The 17,409-nt window shown below is 37.7% G+C and overlaps 1 protein-coding gene across 3 annotated transcripts in view; it reads right to left on the bottom strand.

Annotated features, from left to right (window-relative positions):
- LOC121867648 (folylpolyglutamate synthase, mitochondrial-like) overlaps positions 1-16,873 on the bottom strand; it is a 38,593-nt gene extending 21,720 nt beyond the window's left edge. For all 3 annotated transcript variants that reach the window (XR_006089227.1, XR_006089236.1, XM_042367699.1), the window contains exons 1-9: positions 16,659-16,873; positions 11,004-11,171; positions 10,257-10,454; positions 8,094-8,230; positions 6,963-7,146; positions 6,493-6,637; positions 5,153-5,286; positions 4,325-4,437; positions 423-568 (exon numbers count right to left, since the gene is read on the bottom strand). Coding sequence is in view for 1 of the 3 variants with exons in the window: in XM_042367699.1 (XP_042223633.1) it covers positions 423-568; positions 4,325-4,437; positions 5,153-5,286; positions 6,493-6,637; positions 6,963-7,146; positions 8,094-8,230; positions 10,257-10,454; positions 11,004-11,171; positions 16,659-16,847 (1,414 nt within the window). In the remaining 2 variants the exon portion in view is untranslated. The remainder of the gene's footprint in view (positions 1-422; positions 569-4,324; positions 4,438-5,152; positions 5,287-6,492; positions 6,638-6,962; positions 7,147-8,093; positions 8,231-10,256; positions 10,455-11,003; positions 11,172-16,658) is intronic.
- Positions 16,874-17,409: the final 536 nt, after the last annotated feature.

The following is a 17,409-nucleotide window of genomic DNA, read 5'->3' as shown; positions in this document are numbered from 1 at the left end:
AAGAGAAATAAAAAAATGCCTATTCTACCCACAGTCAGTTCAGCACTCCTCAAGCTACTATAGTTCCTCCTCCATCTTTCACTTCTCATTATCCGCAACAAGACACCTTCCCAACTGCTGTACTGTACTTTCTTCATCATTGATGTCTTCAGGTCATCATTCCCATATGCTTTTCCTCTCTTCCTATATTTCATTTCCATGCTGCCTCACACACACCTGCTAAGTAACCTCCTCTGTGTTATAATAAATCAGTAATGAATAATTATTCAATAAAAATCTTTGCTTTTAATTTAAGAAGACATTATGTGGAGAGCATATAAAGTAACTGCTAATTCACCGAGAGGAGCCAAGGACTAACTCTGGTCACACTAGTTGATCAGTCACTCACGATATACCTGTATAGTGTATCATCAGTAACTCACCAGAGGAGGCACTCATTGAGGTAGTCACGAGGTTGGTTGTGAACACAGTCAAGTCGAAGTTGCAAGAGGCCAGACACTGGAGTAACATCGTAGGATCACGATCACCAGTGGAGTTGAACATGAGCACACGGTAAGTCTTCCCTCCGCTGATATAAAATATAAAAAGGAAAGATTTCGAGAACACCAATTTAAGATCTTATCTTTTTCTTAATAAAAAAAATGCTTCTTGACAATATATGGCATCAATACATTTTACTTATTACTCTGTATATATGACCGGATTTGTTAATAAGCCTCTTTGAATCTTGATAACTATTTAGTGTACACTCACTCCATAAAGTATCTTTACGACTTTGTGTTAGAACCAGTGGTTCCCAACCTGGAGGCCATGGGGTAATTTGAACCATGTAAGTTCATAATAAAATTAAATAAGGCTTGACCATCACAGAAGAGAGCCAGAATTGAAACCATATGATCTAATGATGCTTATCAATAATAAAATTTAAATAAGACTTCAATGGTATGGTAGTACACAATACTTGCTTGATCCTGTATACTGAAAAGCAATATACTTGAGCATCTAGAGTTACTGGAGATAGAATTTCATCAGTGAAGTATTTTCCCGATTTAGACAACAATGGGGTAAAAATTTTGAAAAATTATTTTTCTGTCAACTTTCGTGTGGAGAACATTCCAGAGGCAATGCACGACGTATTCCTGGAACTCCAAAACAATTAATTTTGCCATAGACAAATTTGAAAAGAAGAGCTTGACGGAGTTTTGGGTGGCAATGAGTCGCTACCCTAATACAGTATCAAAAAATGGATATCCGGGGGTTTCTGCCATTTTTGTCTTCCAATCTCTGCAAAGCGGGTTTTCCATGCTGTTGATCTTCAAATCAAAACAGTGTAATTGGCTCCACGTGGAAGATGACCTCCGCTGTGCCCTGACTGCGACTCCACCACAGATACCCTAATTGGTAGCAAAAAATGCAATTTCAGCCATCCCACTGAGTTTTAATTAATTTTTGTATTTTTCTTTTTTTACACGAGTGTAAATTTTATGTGCGTGCATCACGTCCTTAGTTTTTATTACCCGAGGTGTTGTTAAGTTGAGTTTATTTTTGAGATTGTAATATACTGTACAGAGTACTGTATTTTCTCCAGACACATGAGGTTTAGATTTTTCACATATCCATGACTTGGATTCTTTTCATACAGTTTTCTTGTGTGGCACTTAAATTTTATGCTGTCCCTGTAACTACTGGTGCCAATAACAGTAAAATATTAAAATCTCATATCCAGCAAGCTCATTTGAGCAACATTGCTTTGTTTGCTTCGAAGAAAGAAGTAGATGGGGGCCGCGGAGGTTATCATATTTTGTCCGGGGGGCCACAGAACGGTAAAGGTTGGGAATCACTGTCATAAGACGAGATGACAACGGAAAAATGATTGCTTCTGATTTGACAGCAATGGCAGTATTCATTTTAAAATTAATTGGCCCCCCATAAAGGTACTTTATGAAGTGTATGTGTGCAAGCACTTCCTATACTGTAGACCCACATCACTACTTTGAAACTTTGACTTCTAAAAAATTCTTCCCAAATAATAATAAAATTTAAAGAATACAACTGGTTGAATAAACATACCAAGATTCTAAAGGACAAGTACAGTAGACCCTTGCCATTCGCGAGAGATAGGTTCCAAGAATTGGCAACTTATACTACCTTAGTGCACTACTGTACAGTCAACCCTAGCTTTACGCGGTCCCATTTTACGCGTTTCCACGTTTACGCGGTACCCTGCCGAACACGGAATGCTCACTTTCCGCGGTGTGTGTACCCTTTTACGCGGAGAGCGGCGCGAGCAGGGTGCGCACAAGGTCGCCCAGTCATCAAAACAATACCGAGTCCTTCACCCGCCACAGCCGGCCCAAGTCAGTGATAGTGATAATGATAGTGAGGATATGGACTTATATGGACTTTGAGGGGTTTGACAAAGAGGCCCTGCAAGCCTCTGTGGTGGATAGTGATACAATTGATACAAGTGATACAGGTGAGGGCCAATAATCTGCCCTCTGCCTCGGATCCAACCCCCCCATCCCCGTATGCCCAGCCATCTTTTCTACTAATGTAAGTGTTAAAAAACCTAATATTATTGATATTTCTATTAATTATTAATTGTGTGTGCATACCATCATAAAATTAAGAAGTTATTTTTACTACAACGTAGGTATTGTGTCTGAAAAAGTGGAGTTTGGGGGTCGGCCCGGTCTCTATTTCAATTAATCCCATGTTATGTTGTTCCCTTTACGCGGGCCGCCGTGGGTTAAATTGACCGCGTAAAGTGAGGGTTCACTGTATACCTATACCAAACAACTGACCAGCTGTGGCAGCACTCATCCCCTCTTTTCACTTATCTAATAATAAAACTTCCTTTGTCAGGGTCATCACTGACTTCTGCCTTTTACATTTCACTCCACTAGCACTGACATTAGGCAGTCTTTTAGGGGCCATTTCACACAGAAACACTAAAGTTTTGAGAGTACAACACGAGATGCTGCGTAGGGTGACTCGTTGTACTATGGGAAAAGGCTTGCAAGCAAGCCACCATCTGCTTACCGCGAATCGTCGAAATTACAAATCACAAACTCGTGAATGGCAAGGGTATACTGTAAACAAATAAAAAAAATACACAAGGAATTCAAGTTAGCAATAACCGAGAGAGCTGGGAAACAACATTCTTTTACGTATGACATAAAAAGGACTACTGTACCTCTTACCTACTTTTGTGTTAAGTTGTCAGAGAAGTGTCCCTTTATTCCTCTATAGCTATAATACAGTGTATCCTTAACCTCTTGTGAACAGGGTCACCTCAAAGCTGTGGCTCCCCCCCCCCACACACACACACAGAGAAGGGTTTAAAAAGGACTTTACCTTCCTAATTTAAAATATAAAGTCTAAAAAGAACATCTACTGTATATCCCTTAATTCCTTCACTAATGGACATCACTTTCAATGTTTTATTTTGCTAATGTCAGAGTTTTATTCAGCACAGAGAGAGATCCCAGGTACCCAAGGAGATAATTCTTTAGAGATAAGAAGTCAAAGTAAAGAACTATACCATTAATACTTGAAAAATATGAAGTAAAAAAAAAATATAAGTGAGGGAAGGAGATAATTGAATGCCAGATAACCCCCTACAAGACCCCCTGTCATTAACTATCATGAGGCCCTGAGTATGAGATGCCTGGTACAATTTTCTCTGTTCCCACTAACTTAGAATTCCTTCCAGGGAGGAGAGAGGGACACCATACCAAGCGTCTCCTCCGCTCTGTTACAAAACCTCTGAGAACTTGGGTTAATGTTCATTGTAACTGGATCACATTTTGGCCAAGAGGGTCAAACAATCCCCAACTGGGATTTAGTAACAAGTTGTGTTATACCCAATAATCATCCATTAGAAAGTGTGACCCACCACTTGACCATGGCAGACACTAATAAGGTGAGCGATGAGAGTTGTTCTAGTGAGGAAATGTCACAGGATGCATATATGAACCATTAGTAAAAGGAATTTTTTTTTCACGTTTGAGATATGCAGTCACAGAGAAGCTCCATTACTGTACTATACACCTTTAAACATATACAGTGAAACCTCCATATAATGGACTTCTCTCTCAATATAATACATTAGATGGGAGTTTCACATCAAACAGACCTTTGATATAAGTTCATTAGATGAAGGTTTCATATCAAACAGACCCTTGATATAACGAACTTTTCTCTTCATATAGTCTGTTAAATCAAGGGTTTCACTGAATGTCAAGAAAAATTACTTGTTTAGAGACACATATACCCTGATTTCATACACTGAGAAGAGGACCCACCCTGACCCCAAGCTTACTCATGCGGGGTGTGAAGAGGTAGAGCCTTGGTGAACCAATCAACACATGCCTGCATGCTGGCAAAAGTGTGGGCTCCATCAATGAAAAATTTCAAAGGATCATAAGACATCACCTGAGAAAAAAAAAACTTATTTATTTATTTGTTCTTAGTTATAAATACTGTACTGTACTATATCAATCCAAGCTTTGAACTTTATTGAAGCCTGGTTTTGTTCTATGGTGACAGATCAAAAAAATTACATTAATATACTATTTTTTGGCCTTTTTGGTTATGGAAAACTGAAGTAGAAAAATCTTTGGTTTACATTTCTTTATCTCGATTCTTTACAATGAATTTTGACAGCTGTGTCTGGTCTAACACACATAATACCTGTCTTTCCTTCTCTTCACATTACACACAGCAAGGGAACTCCATCTAAATGCTGGGAGGTGGTGCCTTTGGACCTTCCTAACTTATTTTCTTACTTGCATCTTCATACTGTACATGTAATATTTCAAGTTTTTCTATTGAACTTTTGATGCTGGATGGTGTAGCAACAAGTATCCACCCTCACATACCTCATCTGACCAGACAAGAACTGACTTTGAGTATGAGAAAAAAGTTTCCATAACAGAAAAAGAGATTATTGTCTTAAATATGAATAAAATTTACATGACAAAATGTAATTAAAATAATAGTTGCCTCCCACTATGAGAAACATTTACAAAAAAGAAAATAATATAAACAAATATAGTTGCCTCGAGTACGAGAATACTTTACATAAAGAAAAAAAAAAAGATTATTTCTAGAAACTAATGATATAACCTCACCAAAATACTGAACTGACCTGTGATCTCCCTGGCCAGACAACAGACTTAAGGCCACACACTTCCTCATCAGCAAGAGTAAAGGGAGCAGCCACCTGAAGCCCTGCGTGATCCAGGTGTGGGGTGCCGACGCATTTCACTTTGTTACTTCCTCCTGATGTATTCAAAATATAAATAACATTCTTTTAGAGATTAGTACTTTTATATACTTCAACTCTTTATGTAGCAAGAATAAATTAACTCTTTCATCACTACTGGTTAAATAATGACACTCATGAGGCAGCTACAACACAAACTTCCAAACTGGCATGAAGAAGTTGACCACACATTAATGTATATAGAGTACTGAATCAATAAACACACACACCCAATGTTTTCAGACTGCCAACACGAGACAGAAACTACTTTTTACTATCGAGGAATGGGTGAAATTACAAAATTGAACTGGAAAAAAGGTGAACAGCTTGTGGACAAGTCATACCATAGCAGATGAAAGCAACTAGTACAGCAGTGAGAACAAGTGAATGAAAACCTATAAAAGAAAACTGTGTACTGTATGTGAGTGTTTGGTCTCACTTCTAGTCACTCTGCATTAATGTGAAAAGACTTGAGAATAAAAAAGACATCACATTATGACTGATGATTGTAACAAGTTGTGAGCTATGTTTTTCCTAAACAGCAGGACACAGCATCAGTATAGTATGGTGGTTGCAGCATGTTGTGCCCATAAATACTCCAAAAAGCATGCTACAGTGACCTTTTTCTTTCAAGAATGTTACTATGCATTGCAGTATCATATGACCTTGTACAGTCACAATCAAAAGTTTGCCAAAAATCCCTAGCCAACATTATATTTCTATTCATAACACATAGATGACGCACTTTCGGCCAGCGGTTGACCTGCAGTCCTGTCACAAAAAAAAACGCTTCCAAGCTTGTCCCACACATGCAGGACTGCAGGTCAACCATTGGGGGAAAGAGCTTGATCCATGTGTTAAGAGACAGAAACATAATGCAGTCTGGGGATTTTAAGTGAAGTTTTGATTAAAGCTGTACATGAAATATGGTGATGACAGACAGCAATCAGCACATGTATTAAACCAGGTGTAACAATTTGGGATGACCTACAGGTGGTCAACTCTTCAAGGCAACATTAAAACAAATGAAAAACTTGGGTTCAATTACATTCAAGATTAGGTTACTCAGCCTTATTCAGCAAAGCAAACTTAAAAGGGATTCAATCAACGACACATCAACCATTACAGTCTATTGTGAGGCTGTTAGAGGTAGGAACAGTGAGAGATATATACACCGAACAAAGCAAACACACAACACCAATTCTCAATAATCCAGATATTACCTTTACTCTGAGCATTGATCCAATACTGCGAGAGCTGTAGAGCAAGCGAGGCGTTCTTGTACTGCACGTTTCCAGCCAGACCCAACTGTAATGGTCGAGTGCCCCAGCCATAGCTCTCAAGGGGAGGCACCTCATACAATTCACACTGCAACCATCCATTACATGTGGGTAAGTCAGAAGAATGTATTGAAAATGTTAATAAAGGAGTTACCCATTTAACCATCAATGCCAAACCTAATCTAACCGTGTTTCATTACCTATCCTAAGGAAAACCTAATCTAACCTATCCACAGGTGTTATCTATCTTTAAAGTCAAACCTGACCATGTTTTGTTACCATTCTCCAGTAAAACCTAACCTAACCAATCTTTATGTACTTTATAACCTATCTAACCTATAAACCTAACCTAACCTAACCTTAAACTATTTTAAATTAAAAACAAATCATTTACATAACCAGAACGTCGGTACCTTCTTCTCCTTGGCCCTCTCAATCAACACGGGCATGGAGGAGATCAACTGCTGGTTCAAGGTAAAAGTAGGCACCCCAGGCTTCATGATACCTGCTTTATGCCAGGCAATTGACTCGATGGTTTTGCCCAAGACTGACGTGTGGTCTATATCTAGGGTCGTCACGCCACATACCACGGGCTTCCTACACAGAAAAATAACCAAGATGAAATTTTTAAAGGGAATACAAAGAAGGTAAGAGTTATAAATATATACTGTGTGTCTATGGTGAGTGTACGATAATCTTTTAATAATCAACGTACCCTGCGACGTCAAGTGCAGCTGTTCCCATTAATATCCTGAGTACTGTATCATGTATTGTATTGTCCAAATTGGTAAAACTGTAATAAATATACAGTGCAGAAAGAGGATAACTCTACAGGGTGGCTTGCCAATCAGAAAATTCACCAGTAAGTCATTTGGTAACTAACAATCTGGTGTCAAATAATAATGGAATACCTGGCAATTCTTTATTCACTTTTGTGTGTCAAGACCAAAACAATTTCATTAAGGATAAAAAAATTTATACAGTATAAGTCTTGTGATTTTACAGTTGAATGGTTATATGAACATAATGTGTCATGGCATTCATTACCTCAAGAATAGGTGATAAAAAATTAGGTTAAAGTTGCTTCATATTCAGGCCAGTCCATACAGTATTTCTAAAAGCCATGAAAATCCCAAATTCACAAACTGCTCCATCCAAAGTACTGTACTATGATTTTTTTATATAATTCTATTCTATTGCATCATTAATCAGAAGTTCTAGAACTTTCATTTGTCTCAGGAGTTTTGTGTTTTTCCTTTGAAACAGAAAACTATGCTGATTTTTTTCACAATTTTGTAAGAGTTCAGTGTTTTTCCTTTCAAACTCAAACCCATTCCATTTATTTTTTCAGGTTATGTTGAAATATTAAAAGAACAAACATATACTGTAATCAGCAGACACACACACACACAATATAAATGGACCCCAAACACTCTGTCAACTCTAACGCAGTGAAAGATAGTAGTAAACAACCTAAACAACCTTCAACAAATAATGGAATATGGTACAAAAGCATCAACATTTTCCTTTAATCTAAATCTTACCGGACAACATTAGTACTGTCGTACTCTCCCCCGATGCCCACCTCCAGCACTGCGACATCCACTTCCTCACGCAGGAAAACTTTCAAAGCAAGAACAGTCAGAAATTTGAAGTACGGGGGCATGTCGTCTTCATTTTCCTGGGACAACAACAGAAGAAATTAACAAGAATTTCTAACCAAATTAACGAATGATGGATTATATTCTCAACATATACAGTACTAAAATAATATTCAAATTAGAACAGGACTTTGGCTACTGTGGATTACACTGTTAACATACTTAGTAATTCTAAATAAAATAGTTCACCTCCAATGGGTAAGAAAAGTACCAAAAACCACAAGTGACTAAGGATGAATTGTCCTTGGACCATCTACGCAGATTTGTTCAAAGCTCAAATGTTGCCAACACAATAAACCCAACCTTATAAAGCGCCTTTGTCCAGGAAGACCATACACACTAAGAACTGCACTGGCTAAATTAACCACTGTCCCAGAACACAACCTATTTATCAATTTACATCATGTTTCTTAAGCAATGCTGGATAAAGAAAAATGATTCAGAAGAACTTGCCCGTAGTCTCATAAATAGTGAACCACTACATAGCAGGTCATCATCTCATGGTCTAAAAGATCATATAAAGTACAGTACAACCTCTATTCAAAGGACTGTATGGAGAGGAAAGTCCACTACATGTATATTGAGGGTCCGTTAGATATGAAAAGTCCATTTAACGAACAATATAGAGATGAATGGCTGTTATATCAAAGGTATGTTAAATATGAACCCCCCCCAACTAACGGATTATATGGAGGTTTAACTGTAATTAATTCTGGCTCAAAGCAGATGGGAAAGAAACCATTTACAGTACCCATGTTCAATTCAACAAGCAGTCACCCAAAATATTACATAAAATTTACACACCACACACACTTGGGTTGTCTGCCAAATATTCTCAAATATGAACACTATTCTTCATTTCATCTTATTTCTATTTCAGTGTTTTTCCTTTACTTCTACATCTGCATCTTCACAAGCTTCCCAACTTAGGAATGTCATAACAAGAACCTACAGTTGGGTATTCACAAAAACAAAATTCCTCAACATTGCAGCACATGATGGTTTATCAACGTCCAACATAATTGTCTGTAGTCCATTGTGTGGCAACCTTTTTGAGGACTACCAGAATAAATTAACATCAACTGCTTCATGTTACTCATATGCGTAGAAGATACAGTGGTCCCTCGGTTAACGAACACAATTTGTTCCAGAAGGTTGTTCGTTAACCGAAATTTTTTTAACCAAAACCATTAATCGGTTCCAGCTCACCGAAAATTACCTAAAGTAAAAAAAAAATGCAGTAAAGTACACTTACTTTGAGGTGTGTATGTAGAAGGCTCCTGGATGATGATGCTGGTGTGAATTTGAAGTGGGAGGTGGAGGAGGAGAAGGGAGAAGAGAAGGAAGTGGGGATGGAGGAGAAGGGAGAAGAGAAGGCATTTGGGTGGAAGAGAAGTCACCCCATGCTGCCATTTCACCCACAAAATTTTAGTTCACTTGGTGTATTTCAAGATTATTTTCTTTAAATCAACACTGCAATGCATTATATATTGTCAATATGTAAAATAAACTTCAGATTGACCAATAATTTGACTGGAAACACAGAAAAAAGCATTTATGTTGAAGAGTCTCTAACAAGATGTTCCTTCCTCTGAACCAATAAACAAACTGACGCCAAGCTTGGTGTGTTGAGTGGCTGTTTAGCGCGCAAAAAACTAGTTTCCTGTACTTCAATTATGTTCAATAATTGTTAAAAAGACTAAAAAATTTAATATAAAACTTTTAAAATTATTGAATAATACAACCTTATTGATATTTACTAAAATGGTAACGAATTTAAGCCCTAGAACCGATTACTGTATTGGTAGACTAATACTACAGCTGGAGAGCAGCCAAATGCAAGCGAAAACATGTTGGGAAAAATTCGTAAGGAATTCGTTAACCGAAATTTTTTCGTTAACCGAAGTGAAGAATCTTATGGAAGGTAATTCGTTAACCAAAATTTCATTAACCGAGGCATTCGTTAACCGAGGGATCACTGTATTTATGATTATAGTGAATATACTGTATACTAATGACAAAATGTTTACAAACAAGTCAACACACTTTCTGAGCAGCAAGTTGATTATAAACATCCCAAAAATGCTTCATGAAGTTCTCCTTAAGTATGGGTTGCCCATTGATGCGTATCCTTTCACGAACAGCGACAAGATGAGGAGAGGAGAAGAAGCCTGTCCGATAGCCATGTTCCCTCAAGATGCTCTCGATGAAGGCACACGTTGAGCCTTTGCCTTTGGTTCCTGTAATGATTAATAGCATACTGTACGGTATAAGTAGAAACATAACAAATAAAGACAGGTTGCAGCATAAAGGTATTCTGAAGTAAAACAACCATAAATGTAATTCTTAAGACACTCAAAGTGATAATTGTTATTGTTTGCGGATCATTTAATAAACACAGGAGTTATTTTCACATGATATAGTTGAGGTTGTAGGCCATCTTATACTCCTTTCAACATGAAGTCATTAAATTAAATAATGTTCAAGTTATATTTTCAATGCTTTACGAGTGACCAAAATCAATGCAAATAGGATGGAATGTATTATTCTAGGTGGCGTGCTGAATAGTGTGGTTGTGAATACTTACAAGAGTAAAGGTGATGCTCTGAAGCTGTTAGACCAAGTTATGAAAGTTGTGAAAAAAGTGATCAAGAAATTCTCATAAAGAAGAGAAAGGACAATAATGAAATGCAGTTTAGGGTTCTACCATGCAGGGGGACCACAGAAGCAATATTTATGGCCAGACAACTACTGTAAAAGAAGACCTATCCATGTGTCTCTACCAAGCTGTCTTACATGAATGACTGACAACTTATCAAGGTCATCCAGTGATACCCCAACTCTCTTTAAGTAACGTTCTGTGGTGGGCAAATTCTGTGAACTGAAACTCTCTCGGTCTTGGCGGATAAGTTGAAGGGTGGCGGCATTGGACTGTAGGTTATTTAGCGCCCTGATGGCATCCTGGAAATTCAATTGGTTCATAGTGAAATAATATAATCAAATTCATAAGTACCTGTACAAAATTAAAAATCTCAAGTGGTTAAAATAGAAGATAAACTTAGGGTAGGCCAGAGGGTTTAATAGTTTACAGTACAGTACTAACTAAAATTTGACAAATATTCATTTATACACTGGAATCCATACAGCTTTGTCAATGTTGTAGCTGCACATGGTAACACTTTAGGAAGTAATTCAGGTTAACCAGCTACCTAATAAAATAATCTCTATAGAAGAAAACTTATTTCTTACCTCAAGAATAATTCAAATCAGATGGGGGAATTGCACTTCTCTTATGTCATTTTTTTCCCACACGATGCCATGGTTGACTAATCCTTCCCTGTGACTGACCCAACACTATTCATAAGAACCTGCCAAACATAACCTAACCTAAAATAACTTACTTCCATCAGGGTAGGTAGGTTTGGTAAGTGACAGGGAAATCTAGGGGAAAAAAAATGCAATACCTCCATCCAGTTTGGGTTACCATTGAGGTGACAAGCTTTTATCAATCGATATTTTTTGTTAAGTGGCCAATTAACCCATGACCCTATCCATGAGTGTTACTACAACTAACATTAGTTAATTTAATCATCAGGTGAAATATGATGGTAAGGGAGAGTAGCAGGGGGGGGAGGCAGGAGTCATCCATCAGGTGAAATATGATGGTAAGGGAGAGTAGCAGGGGGAAGGGGGAGTCATCACATATTCCCCCTAAAATTGCACTGGTATGGTGTGTTGATATTACCCCTCAACATAGAGAGATAAAGTTAGGTTAGATTAGGTTAAGTTAGTCTTGCTTACTTTCTTAGGTTAGGTCAGATTAGGTTTGCTTACTTTCTTAGGTTAGGTCAGATTAGGTTTGCTTACTTTCTTAGTTTAAGTCAGATTAAGTTTGGTTACTTTGTTAGGTTAGGTTAATTGTTAGGCTTCGATTATGTTAATAAGGCGGTTAAGTTAGGTCAGATTTGGTTTGGTTTGGTTACTTTGTTAGGTTAGGGGTTAAGTTAGCATAAAGTTGTTTAATCATAAATAACTACAGTACATATCATATTAGAGAACCACTGAATAAGGAATCTAAATTGGAACCACCTTACACTATTCTTTTCACAGTATTAATTAAAACACCCAAATGATTTCTTTAAAAAATCCCGACTATTATCACTGAATCATTTAAAGATCACCAGTGATATAAATCAGCCTTAGGACACACCCAGGTAACATTACAGTATCAAGCTCAACAAGACACATTATCTATATATATAAAACAAAGAAGTATGTCTGTGTGTTTGTTTGTTTGTGTGTCTGCACGAGAATCTTGGAAACTACTTTACTGATCTGTAATGATGATGGATGGTGTTATATGTAGTGATGATGATGGATGATGTTATATGTAGTGATGATGGATGATGATGTTATATGTAGTGATGATGGATGGTGTTATATGTAGTGATGATGGATGGTGTTATATGATTCCCAACATGGCTTCACAAGCGGGCGTTCATGTCCAACTAATCTATTAACATTCTTTTCATCAGTTTTCGAATCAGTGGACGAGGGGCACAATTATGATGTGGTATATCTCGACTTTAGCAAAGCCTTCACCAGAGTCCCCCACGAGAGACTAATTAGAAAGGTAGAAGCTCATGGCATCAAAGGTAACATCCTTAAATGGATTAGGGCATGGTTACGGGACAGGAAACAGCGAGTGAGCATAAACGGCACTAAATCGCATTGGAGCAATGTAACTAGTGGAGTTCCCCAAGGCTCAGTACTTGGACCATTATTATTTATTATATACATAAACGACATAGATATCGGCATAGACAGCAACATAAGTAAATTTGCAGATGACACTAAAATAGGATGTGTAATTAAATCTGACGAGGACTTTGCAAAACTACAGGAAGATCTAAACCAATTTTTCGAATGGTCGGAAAAATGGCAGATGAAATTCAATGTGGACAAATGTAAAGTACTCAGTATATGAGATGTAAACAGGGAAACCAGTTACCAGATGAACAACGATGCCATTATGGAATCCGACTGCGAGAGAGATTTAGGAGTAATGATGAGTAGGAATCTTAAGCCAAGTAAACAATGTGTTTTTGCTCGTAACAAGGCTAATAAAGTACTTGGGTTCATACAAAGGAGTGTTAGTTACAAGACTAGCGAGGTCATCTTAAAATTATATCTAGCGCTTGTGAGACCTCACCTGGATTACACAGTTCAGTTCTGGTCACCGTATTACAGAATGGTATGGAATCATTGGAAAGAATCCAGAGGAGAATGACAAGACTAATCCCGGGCATTAGGAACCTTGAATACAGAGACAGGTTAAAGCACCCCTTTCACCATATGTCAGAATGTCATTTCCCCCTCCTTTCCAAGATTGTCTGCCTCAAAAAGTGCATTCCAAATAATATGCATATAATACTGAAAAACCTTTATTTTTTCCATATTAGTACATACACATTTACAATTTTACATGGATTATTTTTATAGTGGGGTTTTACAAATTAAATGCCAATTGAAAATGTTGATGGATTTATAAAACTTGAATAAAAGTAAAAAAGTTTTTTTTATATTTATAATGAATTACTTAACAGACCAAACTGAAGCATAATGCAATAAACAAAAATTTCAATAGAATACCAGGATATTGTAAATTTGTAATTAATTTTATTCAGATGAAGATTACAGTCAATGAGAAACCTGTGAGTGTTTTTTCTTCGCCAATTCTGGGATACGGGGAGGAGTGCTTGAAAGGGCACAACGCAGGTCATTTTCTACCTCTAATCTATTACGTTACTTCGTTTTAATTTGCAACAGAGTTGAAAAGCCTGACTCACAAAGATATGTCGACACAAACGGAAGCAATGCACGGATAGCTCTTTCTGCCACTTTTGGGTAGGAATCGCACATCAAGGGCCAAAATTTTGTGATTGATTTCTCATCGAACATATCTCTTGCTCCTGAATCGGTTTCCCCCCCCCCCCCTGGTTGAGAACCACTGGGTTAAAGCATCTTAATTTGCACTCCCTCGAGAGACGCAGAGTGAGGGGCGACATGATAGAGGTGTATAAATGGAAGTCAGGGTTAAACAAAGGGGACATTACAAAAGTACTCAAACTATCCAACCAGGAGCGAACTCGTAACAATGGTTTTAAATTAGACAAATTTAGATTTCGGCGTGAAATAGGTAAACACTGGTTTGGAAACAGAGCAGTGGATGAATGGAACAAGTTACCAAATATCATCATTAACTCGAATACGCTGGATAGCTTCAAACATAGGTTGGATGCTTAAATGAGCAATAGGGGGTTGGGTATAAACGGGACTGCCCAGTATGGGTCAATAGGCCCGATGCAGTTTCCTCCATTCTTATGTTCTTATGTAGTGATGATGGATGATGTTATATGTAGTGATGATGGGTGGTGTTATGGTCACAAAAGATTGGAAAACTTACTTTAATCTGAGTTAATAGATCGCCTGCATGTACCGAGGAATTGCCCAAATGTACCCAAATGTAGTCGCAATGAAGTCAAATAATGGTCCTAGATGAATAAATCGGGCTGCCAATCACTTCTCAACTAGTATTTGGTGTCACAAAGTCACAAAAAATTGGTAAACTTAATTTAATCTGAGTTAATAGATCGAGTGCATGTACCTAACCTAACCTAACCTAACACAACTCAGATTAAATTAAGTTTACCATTTTTTTTTACTTTATGACACCAAATAATAATCGAGAAGTGATTCACAGCCCGAATTACGCTTGTACGACCATCATTCGACTTCATTGCGGCTACATTTGGGTAATTCCTCGCTCCCTCGGTACATGCACGCGATCTATTAACTCAGATTAAAGTAAGTTTTCCAATTTTTTGTGACTTTGTGACACCAAATACTAGACGAGAAGTGATTAGCAGTCTGATTTACTCATGTAGGACCATTATTTGACTTCATTGCGGCTATATTTGGGTACAATTGGGTAATTAGTCGGACCAGGAATTTAGTCTATTACATGCTAGCTTTTCCAGTATCTTACTCAAGGCTGGGAGGACTGATATGGGGCGGTAATTCTTGAAGAGACCTTTGTCCCAGATTTTGTATATGCCGGGTGGACTTTAGCAATTTTCAGTACATCAGGAAAGACACCACTAGTGAAGGAGGAGTTACAAATGTGGAGAACAGGCAGTAATAAGTGGGCCACTTTCTTTATGATGCTCATTGGTATATTGTCTTTGCCTGCTGCTGAATCTTTGGACATTTTATGATGGCCAGTAATTCATCTGCTGTGACAGGGGATAAGAATAGTTCATTTAGCTGTCTGTTTTGCAGGTAGGCTCTAAATTCCTCATGGTGATCAGGGATGCTCTCCAGATTTTTGCCAACATTAATAAAATATTCATTGAAGTGGTTGGCAATGAGGGAGGGTTCCGTTATAACTGAATCGTTTATCATAAACGCTGAGTGGGGGGCCGAAGGCCGAGTGTTCCTGTTCTGAATAGAATTTATGACATTCCAGGTTTTCTTACTGTCGCCTGATGCTGACTGGAGCTTATTTGTATAATAGTTACGTCTGGCATTTCTAACTGCTTGTGTTACTCTATTTCTGATACTTCGGTAAGCATCACCGAAAGTTATGGGTCTTTTTGCAAATTTCCTTTGGAGTTTGTGTTTTTCCTTTATCATTATCTTAATTTCGCTTGTGATATAGGGTTTGGAAATGGATACACTTTTCACTGACTTAGTCTTGACAGGGAAGCATTTATCAAAGCAAGCATTGAAGATGCAGGAGAAGTTACTGCTGTTCACGTTAGGGTTGTTAGAGGCATAGACAAGATCCCAGTTAGCATTATTAGATTGTTTTAAAAAAAGAGCATGTTGTCGGCGCAGTAGTCTCTGTATTGAATTGAGACTACTAGACCTTTCAGGTCTTGTGGCTGTTTTATACATGGCAAAAACTGGGAAGTGATCTGAGATATTGTTATAATTCCACTTGATAGGTTAAGAGTGTTGCTAGTCCAGATATGATCTATCACAGTGGCAGAGGTGGCAGTTACTCTAGTGGGTTTGGTTATAGTGTTGAAGATGAGTTTAGGTGACAGGTAGCAAAAAGGTCTAATACTGAGGTGTCGGTTTCTGATTTTAATAGATCACGGTTGAAATCTCCTGTGATGTAGCAGTCTTTCCTCTCTGAACTTGTAATAGAGATAAGCTCCGAAACTTTATCAAGAAAATTCCTTATATTAGTGTGGGGTCTTCTGTAGATTATCCCTACTAGGATATTTCGTGTGTCGTTACGGAACCTTTAGATCATCTCTTACAGAAGTGTTATACTTGATATCAACATATAGGGCGACACCACCAGTTATCTCATATTTCTTATCTTTGGAAGCTATTTTAAATCTTTCCTATCAACTTAAAATAAAGAGTACCTAGTACCTCATATTGGTGATCCACGTCTGTTTGTGTCTGTCTGCTGAGCCTCCTTAAGCCTTTGAGATCATGTACCATAGCCATGTTCAGGGTTCCTCTTATCTTGCGTAGCTGACAGTAGCTGAGTTTAGCAGTGAGTGTAGCCATAGTGGTCCACGTGGGGTCTTTATAATGTTCCCTCCACCCTAAACCCATCACCTGTGGCGGTGTGGCCTCCTACATCCAGGCTGGCAAACTTCACCATTCCCTCACTTCTCAATTTATTCCCTCTTAAAATTTAATACGTACATTATATTAACAACTATCCAACAATATTAAGTTATTATGGTATATACTGTATAAATATTGAGCAATGGTCCATAATATATGAGTTTTGGTATAGATTTTATTATTTATTATATATTTTACAGTTGGTACTCGGTGTTTCGAGTTGTAAGCGATGATTTATATATTTATTTGTTTATTTATAGGTACTGCTCATCAAATTACTAGTTTTTGGTGTATTGTCAGTTATTTGCTACTTTATTATCATCTTTTTATATTTATTCTCTAAAATCGTAACACACGTTCACATATAATCAATGACAAAAGTCGTGTCTCGGTTTTGTCCCAAGATTAAATATAACTCATGAAACATTATGAGAGCCCCCTACCACAAGGCACCCTCCTTACATCCTTGTGTAAGGTGAAGCGCAGAATCGTTTACAGCGCCCTACAGGGAAGCATGCTTTTTTTTAGTTTAACAAATTTATTGGCA

This window comes from Homarus americanus, unplaced genomic scaffold (genome assembly GCF_018991925.1).
Source record: "Homarus americanus isolate GMGI-L3 unplaced genomic scaffold, GMGI_Hamer_2.0 scaffold51859, whole genome shotgun sequence".
Lineage (NCBI taxonomy): Eukaryota > Metazoa > Arthropoda > Malacostraca > Decapoda > Nephropidae > Homarus > Homarus americanus.
The sequence above is the reverse complement of the archived record's forward strand: the minus strand, read 5'-3'. Positions and strand labels throughout refer to the sequence as shown.